At 36.9% G+C, this 25864-nt stretch overlaps 1 protein-coding gene across 1 annotated transcript in view; it reads left to right on the top strand.

Moving 5' to 3' along the window:
* LOC150087326 (protein obstructor-E-like) overlaps positions 1-23945 on the top strand; it is a 53131-nt gene extending 29186 nt beyond the window's left edge. Inside the window, exons 3-5 of the mRNA XM_090371128.1 lie at positions 11256-11444; positions 12193-12355; positions 23246-23945. Coding sequence (XP_090227254.1) covers positions 11256-11444; positions 12193-12355; positions 23246-23372 — 479 coding nt within the window. The 3' untranslated portion in view covers positions 23373-23945. The remainder of the gene's footprint in view (positions 1-11255; positions 11445-12192; positions 12356-23245) is intronic.
* The last annotated feature ends 1919 nt before the right edge of the window (positions 23946-25864 follow it).

The raw sequence follows: 25864 nt of genomic DNA, 5'->3' as shown, positions 1-25864 counted from the left end.
TTTGGGCCAATCTTAAAAACTTCGGCAATTTGTGGATGATCAGGCCTGAACAAATCAATCGCGCTGTACATTTAACATAGTACAGAAACAAGCTAATATGAAGTTATATTTGGTGCAAAGCACTGTTTGAAATATTAAATACTTTATTCTGATAAATGGATAAAAAATATAATAAAGGTTTCTAAACTGATTATGCATTTAAATATACGAAAGAAGTAAATTTATATAAAGATACAGTATCATTATTTAGGAGTGAATAATAAAGAATTTTGTATCAGAAATAATGATAATTGCTATTATGATAATTTCATCATGAAAATAAAAATGATGTATTCAGAAACAAAATGCTAATAATCGGTAGATACGCGTATGATCATTTCTGGCAGCTGGACAGGCGTTATTTTTCTGTTTTCTTTGCAAAGAAATATATTTGAGGCTCTCCACCAAAGAATGAAACAGGAAATCCTATTCTTTCATGAGTAGGAATTTCAACTTTAAGTCTTAGTATGTAAGTCACTGTCTGTTCCCAATATCTATCTGTACTTGTATCATTACCTCACTTACATATGACGCTACGTACATAAGAGCGTCAAAAAAAAAAAAAAAATCATATTTTGCAAAACTGAAAAAATAACACTGCTGACTTGAACATAATAGCAGTTGTGCTTGTCATATCTACTGCTATTAGTTGTCATAGAGCACTTCTCGATAACCGTTTTCCTTCATCGGATGTCTTCAGTTTATAGGCTTCAGGCTTCTGCATCAGCTGATTCAGCTTCTGCATTCAGGCTTCTTCTTCAGGCTTCTGCATCAGCTGAACTCAGTGATACAAACCTTCCCCTCCTAAACAGAAAATTAGGACTAACAGCTCCTCCAGATGCACTAAGGTCTCGAGGATCTCTAATCTCTTGATGCAGTCAGAGGCCCTCCATTTCATCCCGAAGAGGACACAGATGTTTAGCGTAGAATCTACTGCCTTTTCACCAATGTTTTCAGTCCATGTTGTGATCCAAGTCATCCTACAACCGCTCCATCATAGGGATTCTTCCAAACAGATTTTAAAAAATAAAGACAACGAGCCACACCTGTCGAACCAGAGTGCGATACGTAAGAAGTAGTGCGCGTGCGAATAGCACGTAACTGCCAGATAAGTTATTTTGGAAACGTACAGATTATTGATTCCATGCTTAGAGTTATGTTGCTGTAGTGCCTTACAAACTGTTGGGCATAGATGATGAAATAAATATTATTTTAACAGAACGCTCTGAAAGATAAAAATAACACTCAGCGTGAAGTATAAACATATTGTGTTATGCTGTCATATTATGTTTAAATATTAGTTTGCTATGTTTGTTTTCTTTAAATAATTTTAACCGGATACGTTATCTGCATGATACGTCTTGTTTATAAAACTGAATGAAAGAATTCCTAAAATACACTTCCGTGGAGTCTTTAGTTAGCCGGTCTCAGGCGAAGAGTGTGGGGTCTTCAGCCCGCACAACATGCATCTCGGTCGTGAACACACTTCCTCAAACTAAAATAACAATAAATAAAATAAATACTAAATAGTCAAAAACAGCAGTATCGGATCTCGATTCAATAGAAAATATTTGACCAGCTATCAATGGAGAGTTGTCGAAATCACCAATCAGTTCAAGAATTAGTTAGTTTTTCTTAATGTTTTTTTATAAAACTAGATTTTTCTTAAATTTTTCTGTAAAACTAGGTTTTTCTACAAACGAATTTGTATTATCACCAGTGTTAAACTAAAAGCTATAGTCATTATTATTAGTCTTTTTTCGAAATAGTTTCATAACCTTTGCAGGAAATAAAATGCTATGTTAAAAAGTTATGTCAGTTGTTTTTCGTAACTACATCACTGCATGTGTTGATATTTTAATTAATTAAACTGAAAATAGATGAAAATTTAAATATTCTGTAGTCATTTAATCAAATCATTTTAATATATTTAGCTACAGCGAAAAAGTGTTGGAAACTATATATATTTGCACATCATTGCATATAAGGGATGCCATATTCATATCTCATCAGATAGTTGTGTTCAGTCTTGGTTGCAATGTAGATCAATTTCCATTGGATATTCTTAATTTTCTTATAAATTATATTTTAATAACATTTTATTGAAATATGTATTGAAAAAATGTGCCTTACCTTAATTTTGCTTACTAGTATATATAAAGATTTATTTCTTACAAGCAGAGTTTCATGTAATAAGCTCCGTCATCTTTATACTTTGTATTGTTTCGAGTTCTTGAAATGTTCCAAAATTTTAATAATTTTAATTTTCATGTGACGCAAATATAGACGAGATAAAAGTTTATTGCTTTCTATTACGACTCCTGTATTGGTCTATTTTCCTTAACATTTTCTTTCCCGGGATGGGCCACAGGATCTCGAGAGACAGTTGGCGTGATGTCATCCTGGTATTCCGCCTTTTCATTAAAGCAAGATGCCAATCGATTAATGTGAGTCACGACATACGAGTAAGTAAAGTGTGTTTACAATGAGAAGGGCTAAGTTATTTCGATTGAAACCATCTCCAAGGTAAATGTTTTGGTTTGGAAACTTCTTTGTTTTGGTTACGGTTTGGACTGTACAGTCTATTCTGCGTGGGCAGTTGGGAGATCGTAGATGTGCGTGTTTTAATGGCCTTGAGATTGGTTCGAATAAAAAATGCCTTCTCTTCGCTGCCGTTTCTTGAGGATAAAGACTAAATTCGAGCTAAAGCGTTATGTACAAATGTATTGAAGTTGACCACCGGAAATAACTTTTAACTCAGGAATTTTTCTGAGCTATATTAATGCAAAAGGCAATGAATTAAAACAGTTCTTTTAGCTAATATGCCATTTATCATACATGCATTACAGTTCCTGTACAAGATAATATAAGTTTCTTTTGTCAATGAATAGTTTTTACTCAATCAACTATTCACAGATACATGGAATCTGTTAATAGTTGTATATACGTTCACGATGTTTCTCATAATCGCGCGCATGATCACCAGTGCTTTATTTGATTAATCTTTGCACCGATCTGCGCAATATCATATCACTAAGCTAGCTTCTTGCCAAGCTGACAATTCCAGCAGGAAAGTAACGTTGGATGGGGGAAGGGACTCCTACCGATTAACCATAAAAACATCCCGTCTGGCACTTTTTATTTTATTTATTTATTATTATTTTTTTAGGTTGTACGCATTCTTCTAAAACCAGATAAATGTTTAGAGTTCGAACGTTAAATTTTAAAATAAAAAAATATTAAAAGAGTCGTACTTATACAATTTGATCATATCATTGGTAAGCCAGCAGCACAAATTTATTCGAGATCTAGGTTCCACTGCCAAATTAGTTACTAGCCGGGGGCAACAACATTTATACAGTAAACTCAACTCACGTGATAAAGTGAAAATATGTTTATCTTGGTTGTTAGGATGAAATTCGTCAAAACAAGCAAGTACTGTATAATATCAACTTTGCCAAGCAACCGATATCAGTCTGCCTCAAGCAGCTGATATCAATCTATATTGGACAGTCCGTTGTTAATTAAACTGTGTGAAAATTAATGGCTTGAAATTTCTTTGAACTTTTATCTATATTTTAAAATTAATTATAAATGATGTATTAACTGTTGTAAACGCACAAAAAGTTCCATAAGATAAACATATAATATTTTCATAAATGGACAGCCTTCGAACTTTTATTTATATATTCGCTACCCAATTAATAATGAATAAGACGCTAATTACAAATTTCTCTGCAGGTAACTAATTTTTACATTATCCTAACGAAAGTTGAATATATTGATTTGGTTATTATTATTCGTCATGTTCATTCAAATGACTAAGATTATTTCCTTAAAAGTTATGCTGTTGATAGTACTAATAGTCTATCAACAGCATCACTTTTAAGGAATAATAATAATAAATAAAATAACACCTGAGCTTTCGCTCGTATCCGTATTATTTTACTCCGTGTTTTATTGTTGAGGACCGCTCAACATACATTTTCAGCCAGCATGTTGTGCAGGCTGAAAAATCAGAAATCACGCAGAAAACCCTGCTTCCTTTGATCGAGATTGGTTAAGTACAGCTTCTATTGAATAGGACTTTAGAAATTCCTCCTGTCGTCGACAAAAATCGAACAACCAGACCGCTCCAAACGAATGACAACGATGTATCGTGCAGTCTAAGCTACGACGGAGGACATGTCCATCCAACTGTACCTTTGTCAAAAGCCGCGCAGTCCTTGAAGAACACTGACCACAGCTATCATAAAATTAAACCTATAAAATACCAGTCGCCAAAGTAGAGTATGACTTCAAACGTTCAAAGTAAATTAAAGAATGACTTTGAACGTGGATAAACTATGATATCGTTAGCAAATGTAATAATAAATGTGATATCGTCAGAAAAGGCTGACGATATCACATTTTGAAGTCCACTCCTATTTTGAAAATTGAGCGCTTATCTACAGAAAACTCTGACTTCTGTTGCGAACTGGGTTAATCCTAAGCTCCCGAAAATAAATGTTATTAAAGGGCATTCTTGAAATCACCGCTTCCTAATCGTAACCTATCCACTACTCGATAAATAATGCCACTTTTCATTCTGTATATGCCATTTGGATTTCGGGATATTCTTTGCTTCTGACCTTCGCGAAAAGCGCAGCTATTACGATCGCTGTGCCATCCGAGTAATGATTCTACATTGTAGAAACATGACCTTAGTTCGAATCCCATCTCGATATGAGTAACTTTTATGGACTTTTTCACAGTGGGATTGGGATGGAGCAATCGGGCAATGGTTGAATGTTTTTTATTTCAGAAACTTGGGTTTCTGAAATAAAAAAAAAACATTCAAAGAGACCATGAAGTGAAAGTAATTTATAGAAATTGTAAAAATTATATACTGTCGCCCCATGGCTTTAGTGATCTTGGTGCTAATTGTAAACAATCAACTGGCCTCTGAACTCAGTTTTCTCATTCAGTTAACCATGTCGTGCCTCGTGCAATGTGGTCTCTAGGGATCATCAAAATATTTTCCACACGTTGAAGTCTAAAAGAGCCTTCATACACTTGCTCAGAGCAGTGTCGTTCGTTCGCATAAAAATTTTGTCACGCTTCTTAAAGCAGTTCGATTTGTTATTACTCATGCAGAAATACAGACTACGATTTATATACAACCTCATTCATTCTCGAGTAGAAATCAAGCTCCTCACTGTCGGAGCTTAATTTTTTACTCCCTTCTCTGCCTATTGGCGTTAAACTTTTAGTATTCCCGTTGTATCTGTACTTGTCAGTCATTTTCATTTATATACAGTATTTAGTATTAGTATTGGCAGAATAATGCAAAGGAGCAAGCTTTTTTAGCAACCATAAAAAGAGAAAAACTTTTCCTTCTTCATTTGCTCCCATCCCTTCTAATCATTTTTATAACCCTTCGTTAAATTCATTCAAACTGTCAACTTCCATAACCAGAGTGAAGCTATAAATTCTGGTCCCTCAGGCAAATTTCCGAACGGCATCACATGTATTTTGAAAGCGAGTGAGCAATACCAATTGTAAAACTGTTTTCAGTTTTACAATTAGCATCTTTCATGTTTCCTAAGAAGTGCGAACATTTTTGAAGCCAATCCATTCTTATCATTCAATCGTTCCTTCAAACTGCTCTGTGGCGAAACGAAAATGTCTGTTTTGCCTTGAAACTGCCTTCTTTGAATTTTGTATTTATCTAGGAAATTTTATTGCAAAGGTAATTAAAGTAGTTATCCTCATTGTTCATGGCTTTATAAATTGCTTCATTAACCTTAATTTGATATGAAATGGAAACAATAGGACTTTGGTTGGGTCTAATAGGTACCAGTTACAAAGCGGGCTCTGGTGGCCTGCTTGTCTAATGTTGACTTCGTGCTCTGCTGCTCCATTCACGTAAGAAATATGGTATTTGAACATAACCTGGTTACCAACCGAACAACATATATAAAACTTTCAAATCTCCGCAGAGTGGTTAGTTACTGTATGTCCATCATATTTTAACTTTATTTTAAGATGAAATTTAACGGCTTCATACATCTCCTTTAAGTGAATCGAATGAGTACAGGAACGGAAGCAAAAAATATTTCTCTTTAATTAAGAACACCATTTCAGGAAATGACGAATTGGTCATAAATCCAATTCGATTTGGCAGTAACTTAGTTTTATTACACTGTTTTATTTCTCCTTACATTAATTACAATGCATGGAGAAATACAATTAATTAATTAAAATACAAAACATTGGAATTTTATCGGCATTTTATGAATAATAAAATAAATTTTTCGTTAAATTCGCAGACGAGGTGTTTCTTGATTAAGATATTTAAAAATAGTGGAATGCAATGTGAAATACGTAGAATTCGCAAGGGCTAATCCGTGGGGAAAATATAATGGTAAATAATATATTTCTTTTAATAATATTATATTAAAAATGTATCCATCAAGATATTTTTGGATGTCTTATTTTCTTATACCATTACTTCCCCCTGCTACCCTCCAAACAAACAACAACAAAAAACATGAAGTCCAGATTCGCCCATGGGAATACCTAACTGAATTTTCAGGGGAACCACAAACAGCACGACCCCTCTGAGTGCTAGGCGCCAAGAACAGTGCATAACAGTTGAGAGAAGTGGAGGTTAGTAGTGGTAGTGACAGGAGCAGTTGACTGTAATGGATTACCAAATGATCTTTCTTTGTTGTCCTAAACAAAACAAGAATTATTCAGTAGGTTTGAATCTTGCAACATGCAGATGAGAAATGCTGCTATTATAATCGTCGAGCCACTCGACTGTTTCAGAAACAACAAAATAGTTTGGTAATTTTCATTCAATTGCGCTCATTACTTGGTGTGCAGAGTGAGTCAGTAATAATAACACCCACAACAAGCCTTTTTTTTTTCTCCTGACGATTTCATTTGTTCACTAGATGGAATTTATTCATTTACGTGAATTATTTGTCATTTCCTTCTGGCAGGTTATGTAGTATTGAATATTTTGGACATTCCATAAATGATATCATTTTGATCTTAGCCATAAGGCCGAGAAGCGATCCACGAATGGTATCAGTGAGTCAGATAAATTACTCACCCACTGGTCACTGCTACTATACTGAATGATGACTTATCTTGAAGTGATTCGATGATTACACTTGCTGACTCAAGCACTTTTCTGTAATGACTCGAATCAGCCAAAAAACTCGTCCATCCATCGCTAGGTGGTAGCGATTCAGATTAAAAAAAAAAAAAAAAACCGGAAAAAAAGCAGACGTACGGAATATAAAAATTTATCAGTGAGGTTAGTTATACGCTATTTTCTGGGGGGGGGGGTAGTATTTCTCTAATACGGGCTTAAATGTAATTTTGGTAACTTCGGTTGAAGTTACCCTGCTTTTACATGGATTGTTCCGTACACATTGAAACAGGACGGAAAATATATTTCCCAGAGGCCTGTTGTCCAATTACGTATTAATGCAATCTTTTTCTGTGCACGGTCATCATTCCTGGAATTGCGAACTCTCTTTCCGATTTATATTTTTTTGCGTATTTTATTCAAAAAAAAAAAAAAAAAAACCGCAAAAAATACTATGAATAGAAAATACTAAAAAATACATACAGTACTATGACGTTTTGTGAAAAATATGTAATACAGAAAAACCGATGTCATTTTTCGCAAAACTTCATAGCATTTTTTAGTATTCCGCGTTATTATATGGAGCACAGTAGTCGTAGGCCTCTAATTAGTTGTTAAAAGATTAGAAAGAACACAATTTTCTACAATTAAAATATGCTTCATTAAGCCTTTTCATTAACTGCAGATTATTTTCTTACGTTAATACGTTTATTGATTTTTCATATTTAAAATTTTTATATTCAAAATTGCGGCCTCTAAACTTTGCCTAGGCGAATGTAGTCCGCTAGTGCATAATTAGGGACGTATAAACATACTCCTCCCTCCAGAAAAACTTTTGAATGTCCTTGCTAGTCAGTCATTATGATTTCGAAACACTTCTAAGTTGTTTTTCACGAGCATTTGGAAGATTGAGAGCTTGATGAACGTGCATTCTGTTAATAGCACTTTGTTGTTCGAAAAATGTATATTTGAAACAGGCACACTAAAAATATTTGTTTCTCTTTTTAAAGTTCATTTTCATTCGGGTCGTGACGAAAGCTGCACGCAAGATTTTTGTGAATTTATGGTAAATAAAGTTCTACTAATGTTGAACAGATTCATTTTAATCGTTGCGTTTACGATAAATTTGGAAACACACGCGCGCGCGTGTGTGTGTGTGTGATGGCCGTCGTGAGGTATAATCGGATTTTTTATTAATAAATGGAAAAGTAAAATTAATATGCGAACAGTAAACCTCACAAATCTTTCAGATTCATTTACTAAACAGAACTAGGAGGACCGGTTTTAGTTTGAACCTGAATTGCCTTTTTTTCCTCTAAAGGTCTGGATTCGGTTCACGGTTATTGACCGGAATGAAGTGTTTGATTCCATCCGTTACTACAGGAACTTTTAACTGGCTCTTCAAATGCCGCATTAGCCAGTTTCGTTCGAAATTTGAAGACACCGAGGGTAGATATAGCTGGCTGAGTTGCAGACCCTCGCTCAACCATCCATCCACCACTAATTCTGTTATGCATTGTAAATTCCCCATGAAGCGGCATTTTTATTCATTCTTTTAAGAAATAGTATTTGAAATCCTCGCCGAAGAAAAGAAAATCGTAATGACACAAAGATGACCTCAATCTTGGAACATTGTGAATGCCAACAACGTGAAAATAACAACAATTATAATTTAAGAAGATTAGTAATGACTGATAGCTAAAAATAGAAATCTCTGAAACCATTTATTTGCCTTATAAAGTCCAACTCAGCTGGTACAAATAAAGATGTCTCACTGCATGCGAGACTGATTGACAAGGATTATTATTGTCTTTCTTTCCTCTCCTCCCCCTCTCCTTAGTCAGTAACCACAGTAAATGTATCCCATTGCCCGTACAGATTCTAAGCTTTTCTACCTGAAGCGCCTTCATTGATCTCCTGTGACAGACATCTACTAAATATGAACATTCAAACCTGTATTTTGGTTGTTTCCTGAAAGCAATGAACACTAGTGATGGGTTTGACGACTTCCTTGTGTGTGTCGCCGTTATCGTGAACACCTGACCTACTTGCAGGCTGTCATATAACAAGGAAGTAAGACGTTAGGCATTATGGACCTCCTTTACCTTATTTCCTGCTTAGCAGACCTTATCTAATGCCATGAACTAATTACGATAGGAAAGTAAATTGGCTGTGGTACCTGTTTTCGATGAGCTGACAGCCTGATTCCAAAAATTAGAAATGTAGCCGCTCATCACTCTTTGGCGTACGTTTTTCTTAACTTATTTCAAATTTTTCTAAAGGCAGATAAAAGGTATTTGTTTGGGTGTCATTTTAGGTTCTTTCCCATGCTTGAGGTCATATGCTGTCTGTCTTTTCAATATAATTTGACTTCTTAATTTTTATTTCATGACCGTAACACTCCCGAGCGCTATAAAAAATGAGTATTCAAAAAAAAGGAAAAGGAAGATGGACACAGAAGGGTCATGTTTTAATGAAGGCCAGAACTTGCCACGCGAAATGACACGGAATATTTCTTTACGAAAAATGGTGTTAAACTTGCTTCATTTGTAAAGAAAACATTTTACTGTTTCATTGCAAGAAAACTATTGTGGCTGTTTTAATATTTAGACAGAGGTACCTAAGGCCATGAGGCATCGGATTGTCCGTAACTTGTTCGTATTCTGTAGTCGATTCGTCTGTTATCCAGGAGAAAACCACACAACCTTCCCTCGAAACCGATTAACTCAGCCAGGGTTACGAAAAAAATCCATAAATTCCTCCAGTTTAAAGACGTGAAAAGCAGTTACTACTATTTGTTCGAAGCATAAGTCGATTAATTTGAACTGTCTGAAGAGCTAATTTTCATGCATTCAATTAAATTCGTACTTAGTGTAATGAATTAGTAGAAGCATTAAAAGTAGCTTGTGCTGTTTATGGTAAGAATCCTTTCAAGTATTTCATTTTGGGGGAGGAGATTCTAGGTTGGTTTGCAAGTACGCCCTACACCACCACCTGTGACTGTCTACCTACATCTCTGATGTGTTTTTGTAAAGATTTCCTCCAATCTGTGTACTAGCAATTGAAAAGCTCTTTCAATCAGGTGGCATAACCATGCGAAAAGACACTGAAAGACAGTATTTCAGAAGTAGGAGCAAATTAAGAAAATCTGTCTAATGTAAGAATTGATGATAGTTAATATAAAATAGGAAAAAATATTGAGGTGTGATTAGAATTGAGAATTTACTCAAACAAAAAAAAATGCAAACAAAGAGATAGCTTTTGTGCATTTCATTGTCTAGGAGGAGGCTATTTTAAAGGATTTCTTTAACGGATCATGTAATTAGTGTTATTATTAAAATTGCGAATCCATTTTTCTGGTAGTCAGTGTTTTGTTTCTTTTTATCTAAGCATACGGTTTAGTCCAGTGTTTCCGCCAAAAATCAATTCCTCGCCTAATTAACAGTGAAGAATCGAATACTCTTCAAGACAGTAAAAAAAGTGTAAACTGCAGCCATTATCAACCCACTGCAGGATGGAAGCCTCCTCAACAATTCATGGTGAGACAGTATCTGATGCTTACCATTTCTTGGAAATTTTCTTGTGCCATTTTTTATGGTTCGTCACCTCACAAAAAAAAAATAATATATATACTGTATATATATTATTGTGTATATATATATATATATATATATATATATATACACACACATACACACTCAATATCACCGAAAGTATTCCGATACGTGTAGTAGCAAAAAAAAAAGGACTTTTAATTCAAACACTAATACATAGTGGGTCTATCTTTGCTTTGTGTAACAGCCTCAACCCTCCCTATATCCTTGTAATAATTATGTCCGCATTAAAAATTATAGTTGCTGCTGACAGATATTTGAGATTTCCAAGAATCCATCTTCTTGATGGAACAAGCCTTCTTTTCACATCAGAGCTACTAATAAAGCGATTACTGTATGTTGCGTTATGGACTCATTTGAAAAATTGGAGTGGAATTAATTTGCTTTGTTCTGAAATATGGATATGAAGATAATTATTACTGTATTCTCAATTATATTTACTTTTATTTTCCTTGTAGAATCTCCTATCGGTTCCGATAACTGTGGTTGGCTGTATGGAGTTTTCCCACATCAAACAAGCTGCACGCGATACTGGCAATGTTGGAACGGTACATCGACCATTCAGCAGTGCCCTTTTTCCTTACTTTACAATGACGTTCTGCATTCGTGTGATTGGCCAGACAATGTGCCAGACTGCCAAAAGCATCGTAAGTATAATAATAGTACAGTGGTTCTAGTTAAATTTTCAGCTGAAAACGAATGACTTCCGAATCCCTTACTCTTAATAATGAACTATTTCCGAATCCCTTACTCTTAAATCAAAATATGAATATAGTAAACCAAGCTAAAAAGGCCACCTTGTGATGCTTTTTGGTTTGTTTTGGTTCGACCAAACCAAATAGCAATACAAGCAATGAGCATGAACTCAATTATCCATCTCAGTTATCAAGTTTCATTGCTCGGCTTGTTTTTACAAGAACATTGAAGTATTTTTGTAAAAAATACAACCAGTTTATATCTATGTACATGCTAATCATGTGCCGATTTGCTTATACAGAGTCCATTGATGGGATCAACTTTAAGCGACACCAGTCGTGCTGCTGTTGGTTAATTAATATAATTTCTGTATGACTTGCTATATAATTGAAAATGGACCTTGCTAAATAATTGATATAGCAATGAATTATATAGCAATTGATATAGTGTCTCATTCATTAGAACGGATTCCACCGTATCAGTTTATGTATCATCAGTATCATTGAATTTGTTTGTGCCTTTCCAAAGTGTAGAGAAAAGGTAGTTTAAAATTTTATCTCTGACGGTTTCATAAATCTACGAATTTCGTCTTCTGCATATCATATGTCATAATTATTTTTTTGAATAGCACTAATACTTTATTTTAACAGTACTATTTAATAGTACTGATTCTTATTACTTTGTTTTTTTCTATCTCAGCTATCTGCAAAGAAACTCCAAATGGCCATGTTTCGATAGAAAACTCTTGCGTTCGCTTCTGGTTGTGTGTGGGTGGATATCCACGGCTTCAGCGATGTCCTGCAGGTCTTGCTTTCAACCCTACTTCAGCCCGATGTGAATTAGCTCAAAATGTTCCTGGATGGTAAGGCTCAGATGTTAAAGTTGTCTGTAATATGTGTTTCCGGTTCTAGCTTAATAATATACATATATTAATTTTTACTAATAGAACTTTATATTTTGGTGGTGTCATACACAGTCGAACATGCGACGTGCTTATCCATTAAATTGTGGAGCAGTATGTTCCCAAAGCACGAGTTCAAGATTGGTTGACTGCAGGGCCGCCGCGACCCTATGTGTCGCCAGTAAGCGAAATCAGATTTGCCGCCCCAAAATATTTCGATTAAAAAATAAAATAGCATTCATTTTTGAAAAAAGAAAAGAATTACAAAATATCTCACATATAATATAATGAAACAACAAGCAAAAATAACAAAATCATTCTGAAATTCTGGAAATAAACTTTAAATTCTAAATCACAGTAATCGTATTCTATCACAATAATAAAATAAAAGGAAAATTATAATGTTAAAAAAATAAAATTTATGTTTCCTTGCTTTAAGAAATGCGAATTTATTAATTGTTTCATTTATGTTTATTTTTTCCATAAGGTCATTTTCTATTGAAATTATTGCCAAATTAGAAAGTACTTGTTGATTGTCGATCGTAAATAATTTTTGATTAATTTTAATTTTTAAAAATTCCGTTCACCTGAGGCAACTGAAACTGGTAAAGTTAGAAAAATTCTTAGTGCAACTGCTACATTTGGAAAAGTATCTGTAAAATCGTTTTTAAAAATATATTGTAACGGTTCAAATGGAGTAATATTATCTTTAAGGATAGCGAAGAAGAATTTCTTCATATAGCTTAAGGGTAGTGAAGAATAATTTAAGATGCATTAAATACGAATTATTTGTTTCGTTTACTGTATTTGGTTTTTTTGTCTAACCTACTGTTTGCTCACTCTCATAACCCAGAATCTGGAAATTACCGACGTCGGAGGCCCAATTACAATCAGAACTTGTGAATCTATTAATTACAGAACAATTTTATCAAGTATGGAATTTGTTTACGACGTTGGAGCCCTCACAAGATTCTTTGTGTGTGCCATATTTCGGAAAACCACATCTACATGCACAGACCTACAGGTCTGTGCAGGACAATATCTGTCGTCGCTCAGATTTACACAGACCGGGCCAAACGGCCATTCAGGCCATTGACTGCACAAACTTGGCCTGTGCAGGCAAGCCGGAGTGTCTGTAGGTGCCCTAATGCATACGACATTGGTAGTATTACCATTAAATTTGGATCCACTAAAACTGCAAATAACAGAGCTTATATTATCAAGCCAGCCTCCATGCTAATTATTCAGCCACTGAACTCAGTCAACATTCGCATTCACATATTTATAACACTCAAACAGATTCTGCAGTAATATTAACAAAACTGAATTCCAGTTTATAAACTATTATTAATACATGAAGCGTGAGCCATTGAATTGATTTTCCGACTGAACCTCGCAGGATAACATCCTTAAAACATGTAAAATTTCCGGCGCGCATGCGCTAACCATGCACCACGGGAGCTAGAGTTAACCTTTATAACACTCAGAATTTATTTTTTGTGAATATCTGCGACGTGGTGTGTATAGCTGAGTTTAGGGTCGAAGATAGCCCCGAGATCTCTGTGCTTGGTTACTGGAGGGATGGAGGTTCCGTGGATTTTCAGGTTTAGTTGAGTTGGGTGTGATTTGAGTGAGAACACCATTTGTGCAAATTTATTTGGATTAATCTTAAGACAATATTGTGCTAAGTATGTAACAAGATTCTTTAGGCTGTTGTTGATAATGGTTTCAGGAGCAGTCTCGGGTCGGTCGGTCTCATGGATCCGAGAGAGGAGCTTCAAATCATCTATGTAGTTGAGAAAATCCGTTTGCTGGCACAGGAATGGGTGGATGGCAGCTGTAAAGAGGAGCCCAGAAAAATCAAAGAAGTTCACAATATAGAGAATACAAGAGCATTACTGTGTTTAGCGGTCACTTGGACTCGAACCTTAATCAACTCAAACGTGTATATTGCTGTACTCGGGCGTTGATCACCCAGCTGCGTCAGGCCTATTGTACAGGGCCATTCGTCTGCGCGTGTAGCACAGTGGTATCGTCACCGTCCACCCCACACCGGGTGGAAAACGCCCGGGTTCGAATCCCGTCAATTACTCAATGAGCTTTAATGAGCTTTTTTCACTCTGTGGCTGAGTTAGTCGGTCTCAGGCGTGGATAGCAAGGTTTTTCCCCCAGAAACTGTGGTTTTCTTGTCCAGCAAAACAGGCAAGTCGACCAGAGAACACATGTAATGTACAGACACAAATACAAATTAATGTAATCAATTACGGGTAACCCTAATATAATAATAATGATGTACAGAGCCATTCGTAAATAACATAACTTAAAGGAGAAGAGGAGGTCAGATAAGATATCATGGTGGAATGAGCGGAAAGGAAGGTAGGGAAGTTGCATGAATTTATGTAACAGGTTTTCATAATAAATAAATAAATACTGGAGAAAGGCATCATGTGGAAAATGAAGAAACCTGGGGATAACAATATAGTCCGACACGAAGTCCTCTGAACAGTGCAGAGAAGTGCTGGGATAGCTCTTGGGGTTTTGTTAATGATAAATAGAAATTTTTCCAGCAGGGACGAAGATTATTATTCCGTTGTATAAGACAATAGTTAGGCCGCATCTTGAGTACTGCATACAGTTTCGGAAATCTCATTTTAGGAAGGATGTAAATTTATTAGAACGGGTGCAAAGAGCAACAAGGTTAGTGAGAGACACAAAAGAATACTCTTACTATAAAAGACTTTAGTTATGCACTGGTCTCGTAGTATTCTATTGCATAATAATGGGCAGCGGCCAACACCTATTATGAAGTATCGGGAGAAAAGGAAATGTTAAAATTTTTTTTTTTTTAATCGCATTAGGGATTCGTGAAAGGTCCATTAAGTAATTTAGAGAATATCACAAAGAAGCTGCAAGTGACTAATATGTAGGTTAGTGCAAAAGCATCATTTTAACGTAGCCATTTTAATTGCACACCATCAGGCATCTCTCACATTGTGAAGTTATACTTCATAACTATGTTGTCACTATTGCAACACCAGGTACTTGCCCACCCACCGAAGAGAAGCCAAAAAGCTTTGAAATGGTGCCGTCTGGGTCCCTGATGGCCACTGAGTTTCCGAGAATAGGTAACAACAATCTTCTCTACTGGGGAAGTGTTGCCAATTCGAGGAATTTATGAGCTTTTGAGTAGTGTGAATTGAAGGAGTAACTGTCCCTTTCTTCCTTCTACCGCATTTCCTTGCTCTACCTCTCCTACTATCACCTTCTTACATCGTTTTTTGCTTTCCTAGGTCTAATAGGGATAGTATGAGGATAACAGAGATCTTTATCCCATACCGTATTTCACGCCGTCTGGGTGGTTGGTGGTATCCGTTGAGAATAAATAACAGTAGTCTTCTCCACTGGTGAAGTGTTATTTATTCGAGGTAGTACAATACCATAGCAACTCGTTGTGAACGCATTCACAATATGAGATATAACCAAAATGATGCCAATTTAATTAATTAATTAATTTAACTACTTTGGTAGATGGCTACGTTAAAATGATGCTTTTGCACTGACCTACATGTTAGTCACTCTATCTCTTAGCATGAGGCCTTTGCCCTTAAATATTTTATAGTCTATAAGCTGCGAGTATAATGAGATTTTAAGACTGTAAAGAGAAGATTGAACTGTGTAATAATTTTAAAAGAGTGGTTCATTAAGCATATTTCTAAAATTTATTTATATATATATATATATATATATATATATTTTTTTTTTTTTTTTTGTCTTTGTGTGTGTGAACGTTTCCATATTAAACCGTGCTGTCATTTCGTTAGAGATATTTTAGTGATGTCACGTCTTTGAAGTCAGACACGCATGCCAATGCATACAGAACAAACAGGAAGTCCTTATCTTATCAAGGCAAACTTGTTATCTGTTAGACGAAGAAATAGTTCTTTACCTCAACAACCTGGTTACACAAAACGAGATTATATGGGTCACTGGCGGGCTGTACTCAGATTAATTTTAGGATCTGCATTCCAGCGTAGTCGCAATGAAAACATTTCTGTACCCACCCCCATTATTTTTAGTTGTCTGGATGAACTAATTCTTTTATTCATTTAACTTTTCGCATCACAAATAATGCTTTACAGCGTAGCTTCGGATAACACAATGCTTGAAACATTTTAATAACATAAAATGTATTGTTTGAAAGTAAATTACTATTACATTACTAACATACAGCATATAAAAATAAAATAATGTAAAGGTAATTAAAAATGAAAATAAAAGTGTGTGTATATATATATATGCACTGTATTGCCAAAAATAACTGGGCACCTGCATGTTTCAAGCAACCTTTTATTGATATAGTATTTAGTAACGTGTCGACTCACCTTCGTTCACTTCTGGTTCACAGCACTTCCTCGTTCATTTCACCAATATACGTGGTCTCAGTTCTAATCTCAACGATGTCCATTTACACTTGCAGTCTGCCAAACTCCATGTATTTATTCTGACAGAATCCCAGTTATCGGTTGATTCAACAACTTGTTATCTCAGTTGTCCAAATTATTCGCGGTATGATTCCTTTCACTTCAAAGGTGGTACTTGTGCATATATCCATTCTGATATTCCCTATCAGAGACTTAGTAATCTGGAATCTCCTCTTTTAGTTCTTCTTTCTGTCAAATTCATCTGTTGCTTTTATCGTTCTCCCAACTCCACTAATCACATGGAACTGTTTGACTTCCTCCCTTTGAAACTTGACTCTTTCCAGTCCAACTTTCCTAACAGTCAGTTAATTTTCCTTGGTGATTTTAATGTTCACAACTCCAGCTGGTTTCCGTTTTCTAGTTACACGGACCTATCCTGGTTGAGAAGCTGAGGTTTTTGCAATTACTAATGACTTTGCACAGATTGTTCATTTACTTACCAGAACACCAGATAATCCTAACCACACAGCCAACACGCTTGATCTTTTTCTCACAAATAACCATTTTAAGTTCACTGTTGAGATGGGTGGTGTATAGGCATCTCAGATCACAACTTGGTGATGGTCTCTCTCCAATGGAGCCTTTTTCTTGTAGCCATTCTCAACTTCGTGTTGTTTGGCATTACAAGAATGCAAAATGGGATGATCTGAGATTTCTTTTCCTTGGTCGGATTACTGTTTTAAATCTTCTGATGTTAATGTTTATTCAGATCGTGTCAGTGAAATTATTCTTGTCGGGATGAAATCCTCTATTCCACACTCCACCTTAAAATTTTGTCCTTCATCTAAACCTTGGTTTTCAAATAAATGTGATAAGGCTCTTCAAGAGAAGAATGTTGCATATCGTAATTGGCTTGTATCCAAATCTCTAGGTTCATTTTCTGCATACTCCAAGGCTCGCAACAATTGTAAAACAGTTATTAATCAGTTCAGACTAGATTATGAACAGGCTAAGAGTAGAAAATTTGCTTCTTGTCCAAATGGTAGTTGAGCATTCTGGTCTCTTGCCAAAGCTATTGGCTGCAACTTTTGCCCATCTAAACCACCTCCCACCATTCCCAGTACATTACATTTAATGCCTCCATTGGTCTTCCGTCAAAAGGATGTCAGAAGGATTTTGAACAATTTTGATGCTAAAGAAGCTCCAGGTCCTGATGGTATTTCTCTACTTGTTCTCAAAACCTGTGCTCCTGAACTTACTCCTGTTCTGTCTCCTTTATTAACTTTCTTATTCCAAAGTTGTTTCCTCTTTTGCTTGGAAATTTTTCTCATATCCAGCCAGTTCCTAAAAAGGGTGATAAATGCCTCCCATCCAATTATCGTTCCATTGCACTTCCACTCTTTCTAAAGTAATGGTAAAATCAATTAATCGCCAACTGTTAAACTATCTAGAAACCTTCCAGCTAATCAACGATCGCCAGTATCGATTCACTGGTGATATTCTAGCTTGTGGTATCCATCTATGGACAAATTCAATGGAAAATTTGGTGAGACTCAAGCAGTTGCTCTTGGCATTTCACATGCTTTTGATCGTGTTTGGCATAAAGGTCTTCTAAATAAGCTTCCATCTTATGGTTTGCTAGCTGTTTTTTGTAATTGGGTATCCAGTTTTGTGTCTGACTGCTCGATGCTGATGATAGTTGTTGTTATTTGGTTTTTTTAGGAGCATTAGCAACTAAGGCCATATTGCTCCAGGGATATGCGGTGGTCATTCCCTGACCTTTCCGCATCCTCCGTATTTGGTGGTCACGGGCTCGAACCCCGGTCTAATCAAGAAGCGTGTGCTACGCACTGTTGCTCCTGCCCACCTGGCTACGGAGGCGCCTTCTGATGATAGTAGATGGCACGCCCATTTTTTGAAATCATATTACTCTGCATTATGACATTATGCATTGTCATGCTGAAACAGAAATGGGCCTTCTCTATATTGCTACCACAGTATAGAAGAACTAAATTTCAGAATGTCAGTGCATAGCATTCATTGTTCCAGAATGGAGATGACTAGTGGTGGAGAAAGGACGATCCCCAAACGATCACAGAACCTTCTCTAAACTTCACATCTGTGAGGGTATAGTCTGGTAAATAATGTTTTGTGGGGCGAAAAAAAAACAATGCCATCGGATCGGAAAATCGTGTACTATGATTCGTCACTCCACAACACAGTTTTTCAACGTTCTTTAGACCAGTTTCGATTGATTGTGCACTAGGAATTTGATGCTGTGAGGTTTGCTGAAAGTATTTGACTAGGACGAACGGGATCAATGTGCCACTCTTCTGAGTTCCCTCCAGACTCTTTCCTTCAATTGTTGCAGTCTACTGGATTGTTTTCCCGGTCGTAGTAGCACTATGGCGTTTCTACTATTACATTAGTTTCTGTTGATTTAGGATTTTGCAGTTTTGTTACAACGGCAACAAGAGATTGACGCCGCATGATGATTCCCCTTTGGAAGACGCTTAGACCAAACTACAACCAATCAACTGTATGCGGTTGCTTTTATACATATTCCTGACATGTGGACAGCAAGTATGGTCATTTTTCACAGTCCCAGGTATGTCAAGATGCTTTTAGCCTTATAGTATACACTGAGTGATCACTGAATTATGACTACCACTATGAAGACTGAATGCAACCCGTTGACCACGTGAGGTACCAGAGTGGGCGGCTAGTCGACTTACGTAGCATAGATATGGTATCAGTAGTGTAAAATGAATGATTTATCAGACTTTGATAAAGGACAGATTGTGGGAGCTCGACGAGCTGCTGCCTCGATTTCCCAAACGGCTAAACTGGTGGGGTGTTCGAGAGCTGCCGTTGTTAAAGTGTACCAAGACTGGCGTCAAAATGGTCAAACAACGACCCGACGGCTAAACTGCAAAGGTCAGTGAAAGGTTGATGTTAGAGGGAGCGTCGGATCCGACGACTCGTACAGGTGAACAGGCGCAGCACTGTTGAAGAGTTGACTACCAAATACAACATGGACTAACCCTACAATATCTAGCATGACCATGCGTCGCACGCTCGCACGTATGGGCTATACCAGCAGACAGCCCCTACGGTATCCTCTCCTAACCAAGGTTCATCGGCGTAAAAGACTCGCCTGGTGCAAAGAGCATGCAAGTTGGAAGTTAGAAGACTGGAAGAAGGTGTGCTGGTCGGATGTGTCACGTTATTTATTCCACACCGTGGATGGTCGTATACGGATTTGGCGTCAACAACATGAGACTTTTCATCCACTATGCATGCTATCAAAAGTGTAGGCCGGTGGAGGCGGTTGTATGGTGTGGGGCATGTTTCACTGGCAGGAAATTGTACCCCTGGTGCATATGGAACAAGTTATCACTGGTCTCCGCTATCGTCAACTGCTTGCTGACTGTGTACACCCCCGCATGGCGATGGTGTCTTCCAAGATGACAATTCCCCGAGCCATCGAGCACTTGAAGTGTAGGAATGGTTTGAGGAACACAGTTCTGACTTCCAGCATATCGATTGGCTTCTGAACTTCCCCCGATATCAATCACATATTTTATTATTTTATTTTTAGGCCACCCGAATAATGAAATTCATCTGCCGTGCTGTGTGTCCCATGTCTGTTAATTGCGTGTGTTCTATGGTCGATTTGTTTTGCTGGACGAAAAATTCCAGTTTCTGGGGGGGAAACCTTGCTATCTACGCCTGAGACCGACTAACTCAGCCACGGAGTGAAAAAAAGCCCATTAAAGTTCCTCGCATCATCGACGGGATTCGAACCCGGACCTTTTTCACCCGGTGTGGAGAGGACGGTAGACTAATATCAATCCCATAGAGCACTTGTGGGACACTATGGAAAGGCATATGAGGCGTCTGTATACACCAATCACCTCCCTACCTGCATTGCTAGCCGCATTACACATAGCTTGGTTGGCCATACCTCCCGAACGCTTCCGACATCTTGTTGAATCAATGCCACGTCGGATAGCTGCTGTACTGAGGACCAAAGGAGAACCTATGAAGTATTAGGTAGGTGGTCATAATTCAGTGATCACTTAGTGTATCATTACAATACTTAAAAAGAAGAACTAGAAGTCTGTACAAAAATAAAGTGGAACGCGTAGTATGATTACGTATTTTGTACTAGTTAGCTCTAGCATCTTTTTGCTGATAGCGAGATCCAGGACCAGCTCGAAGCTGGACAGTGGAAAACACCTCATCTGGTGTTTCTAATAAAGCCGTCGTGGGTAGCACAGTTGGTAGGATCGCCCGCCTCCTTACACCGGATGGAAAAGACCTGAGTTCGGGTCCCGTTTATGACATGAGGAATTTGTATGGGCCTTTTCACAGCGTGGCTGAGTTAGTCGGTCTCAGGCAAGGGAAGCATGTTTTTTCTCCCGGAAACTCGAGTTTTTCGTATAGAAAAACAGAAAATCGACCACAGAACACGAGGAATATTACAGACGGTATATACGGAGCAATATGGCCTTAGTCGCTGATGCTCCTAAAACCGAACAACAGATTCTAATACACGGGAGTCGTATTACTCCTTATTGCAGAGCACCCATCGCGATTGTGCACTTGGGGTAGAACTGCACCGGAGCAAAACATTAAATTTCCTTTATAGGTTGGTATTTAACTTTCTACTTCGAATCTGTGTGTATCGCATGGAAATTACTTTCGGGCGTCGTTAATCTGGAGTCGGTATTGATGAAATCACCACGTAATGTTTATCCTTGTTATCTAGCTGTGTTGAACCGTAGTGTCTCATACATCATTTGGTTGTACATAAAACAATTAAAACGTTTCACATATACGAGGGCGTGGTTCATTGATCGACGTTTGTGTTACATCCACCTTTTAGTTTTGATTAATCACAGGAACAAGTTATGACAACTTTTAGTTACACAGTACACCGAGTGAACAGAAATCATGGGTTACCTACCCATGTTAACGGATAGGCCCACCTTTCGCCACGGCAAGGGCAGTCACATTGCAAGGCACTGAGTACACTAGTTCAAAAGCGTTCCACATGTATTTCCACCTATGCTTGCTGCACCGCTGTCCACAATTCCGTCTCATTCCTGGGTGGAGGATCCAAAGTGCGAACCGACCTTTCCACAGCATCCCACAGGGTTCATGTCCCGTGAATGTGGAGGCCATTCCATGGTGGTAAAATCTGCGGAATGCTCTTCGAACCATGTTCTAGTCACCATGGCTCTGTGGGGCAGCGCATTGTTCTGCTGAAAGAGTCCATTGCCCTGTGGGTGTACGATGACCATGAAGGGATGCAAATGGTCTGCAAGGATAGACACATAACATGGACCGTTCAGGGATGCATCTCGACGTACCAGAGGTCCGAACGTGTGCTAATTGAACACGCCCCAGACCATTACCGACCGTCCACCTGCGTGAACAGTTCCTTGTTGAACGCATAGCTTCGTGCTGTTTCCGCAAGATACGCACTCCTCCGTCCGCTCTAAATAACTGGAAACGGGACTCATCGGACCAGAAGATCCGTCTCCAATCATCCAGGTTCCAGTGTCTATGTTCTTTCGCCCAGTTGAGGCGCAGAATTCCTGTGTCGTGGTGTTAGGAATGGGACTCTGGTGGGTCGGAGGCTCCCATAGACTGTTGCGGCTAATGATCGTGGTGGAGACGTTTGTGGCACCTCCCTCGTTGAAGTCGGCGGTAATTTGTGCCACGGTCGCTCTTCGGGTGACTGAAACCATGCGAGACAGATCTCGACGGCCACGTTCATCCACGACCTTTTTCCACCCACACTGAGAATGATCCATGTGTCGGGCACTCACTATCATCTCTCTTTCAAAGTCGGTTAACTCATGATGTTTATCCATACTGACATCGAATTACCGTCTAAGGGAATGAAGTGATGCAGTGTACCTATATATCTGTCAAGAGGTGGGTTCGTCCACTAGCGTGATGCGGTGACAGCCTCACGTTGACCAGGAACCAGGTATCCCATGAATTCTGTCCTTTCGGTGTACTTATCTTCCTTCTCTAGTTATTGTTTTCATCAGTTATATTAATATTAGATTATTTTAGTATTAATCTTTAAAGGTTAATCGCAAATTATATAATGTGATTTTTATATCCCCTTCACATAACGCTTGCTAACAGCTTTGACACACTCCTTTTATAAGTCCTGTTTTTTTTTTTTTTTTTGTTTTTTTAATATATGATTTTTAAAATGTGCCGGTTGTATGAGCTTTCTATATGGATGGATGCTGAATGGCTTTTATTGTATTTATATTTGAAATGGCTCTCTGAATATAATAAGTAATCTAGCCGGCAGAATGCCAGTTTCTGTGATATAATTGTACAGCTTATTTTGAGTATATGACTTAATTTCTGCAGGACTAATTGTAATCCATTTCTGTAGCGAACCACCCCCAACCACAGCGGCCCCAGAAGAAGATAACGCTGCTGCCCTTCCAGCTCAAGACGACAATACCGCTGGAGCACCACCTCGTCGTCAAAATGTGAGAGGAAGACAACCTGGCAAATGAAAACGTGTTTGAAACTCTAAGCTTGTACAAAGTTTTTTGTTATTTTATATTTACATTTTTTTTTTCGCCTCCATTCTTTTCCACATGTAGTGGTTATTCTTTATTACGTTGCGTATTCATGTCACTAAAGTTTTCATCAGAAGAGCATTTTGGAGATGATACTTGGAATGATTTATAATTGACTCCCAAATGTTAAAAACAATGAACTGCATTGGTGCAAAACGTTCAACGTTCATTTCGTGGCATATGTTTTATCCTCCATACTTAAACTGTCATTTAATCTGTGAAACATTTTCGTGATTATTTATGGGTAAATGTGAAGACCATAGAAAATTAACAAGTAACGGTAAGTTAAGGGATAATAAAAAGCTTGTATTAACTTTCGGTGGGAGTTCTAATTCTCTTAGAGAAATTATACTTCAAAGAAATATTTACACGGTGTTACATTCGGTTTAAAATAAACATTTCAAATTTTCTGCAAATATTTACAATTTCTGGAGAAAGTATTTTGATTGCCAGTTGCTATCTGACGTATTTAACTATGAGAACAAAAAATATTTTGATTTAAATCACCAAGTATTTCATTAACATTGCAGCTTTTTTTTTTTTTTTATTTTTTAATTGCAACCTTCATCGAATCAAAAAGTGTGAAATTTTCACCGATGTTGCCTGCAGTTTGTTTTTTCGAATATTTTATGTTTGCTGAAAGCTGACGTCATGTTTTAACATTGCCAGCTTTACCTAAAAATAAGAATGATAATGAACATCAGGAAACGAGATATAGGTGTGTAACAGCATGGTCGTAAATGCTGATAAACAGATATTGTAATGCGAAGTAGATAAAAGCAGAGGAAACGATGGTTGTGCAGTAGGATCCGACAGGTCAAGTATATAGATTCTGACAGATGGAATAAACCAGATTTCATGTAATGCTTGTCATTTTCTGTTCTGTCCAGTCAGTAGATGTAACAGATGTAAATAAAGCGATGTGTGTTTCCAGTGTTTCTTTTGTTTTATATGGGTACACCTAAAGTAACACATCACCACTAAAAATAAAATAAAAACTTGAAAAATGATAGATGACGAAATCTGCAAAAGCTTTTAAGATGTTATACAAACATTAAATGAATATGAAATAAGCTTGTCAATAGGAGAAACTCCTGATAAAAATATACTTTTCTGAAAAAACGTAGTATTTAAAATAGATCGTTAGATTGCTTAAATAAAGACGATAGATTTTTACTGTTCAGACTTTGAAAGAATTGAATATCAGAATACTGGGGGAGGTTGCTAAAATGAAATTGAGTCATTAAAAAACAAATTATATTTTGTAAACATTTTATTATTTTAAATTTTAGAATGTCATTTATTATTTTTATAGTAAATTTTAACTGTTTTAAAAAAATTTAAATTTGAAAAAAACAAAGTTTTCTAATATTGTAATAAAATTTTTACTTAATTTAATTAAAACCAAATTCTAAAATGATTAAAACCTACACATGAACTCAGAAGGGTATCACTTTTTTGAAAGAAAATAATTACTATCGCAGACTTTTTTTTTTATGTTGACATTAATTTCATAATTAAATTTTCTCACTTGGTTCATATTTCTGAGAAACAAAAAATTCTAAATTCTTCGCTTTGAGTGTCCGTGGTTCAAGATCACATGACGGTGCTGTTTCTTGTATTTCCTATCTCGCAAACTCTTCTAACCGTGTAGACGTCCTTGTCTATAAAAAGAAAACCTTAAATATTCTTCGAAATAAGAAAGTTAAAGGGCTGTATGATGTGGTATTTCTTAAAGAAATATTGTTAAAAGGTAGAAACAAATAAACCGTCTAAATTACTTTTTAAGTAAAAGTTATTGTACTAAAAATTTTGTTTACAGAAATTGCAGCATTCTTAAACACCTTTAACTAGTAATTTGTGGAAGTTTCTAGATTCCTGTGGAGTAATACCATCGCCTGAACAAAGGAAGGGCAACTGCTGTATAAATCCGAATGTGGACATGTGTTTGTCTTGTGTAAAACGGCTTCTGAATCTTAGTTCACCTCTGTAGTGGTATGGTACTGAACTCTGTAAAGTGGCTATAAATCAGGGCGAATACTGACTGTTCCCTCTTGTCTTGCACTTTGCTAAAAAGCAGGTCACGACGTTGAAAGGAATAACACTTCGTGTTATTCATATTCTTACACTTTGAAAAAAGGGATGTCAGCACTCCGAAAATAAAACGGCTGTTTCAGCACTTCTCGTAATTCCATGTCCTCAATGATACAGTCAGCCATCAAACAGAATATTGCCTTTTCGAATTCCAAAAGAAATCATCAATAAATGGAATTTTCAACTCTAAAAGTTCCAATTCTGAAATAGGTAGGTTTAAGAGATTGTCAAGTCTACCATGCCCTTCGTTCCATGCTAGAGTTGCGAATGAATTTTCCGTCACAAGAGCTAAACCTTTGGCGACTTGTAGGCCACCGACAACACGAGCTCGG

This window comes from Mastigoproctus giganteus, chromosome 4 (assembly GCF_048544385.1).
Source record: "Mastigoproctus giganteus isolate SK-2022 chromosome 4, ASM4854438v1, whole genome shotgun sequence".
NCBI lineage: Eukaryota > Metazoa > Arthropoda > Arachnida > Uropygi > Thelyphonidae > Mastigoproctus > Mastigoproctus giganteus.
The sequence above is the reverse complement of the archived record's forward strand: the minus strand, read 5'-3'. Positions and strand labels throughout refer to the sequence as shown.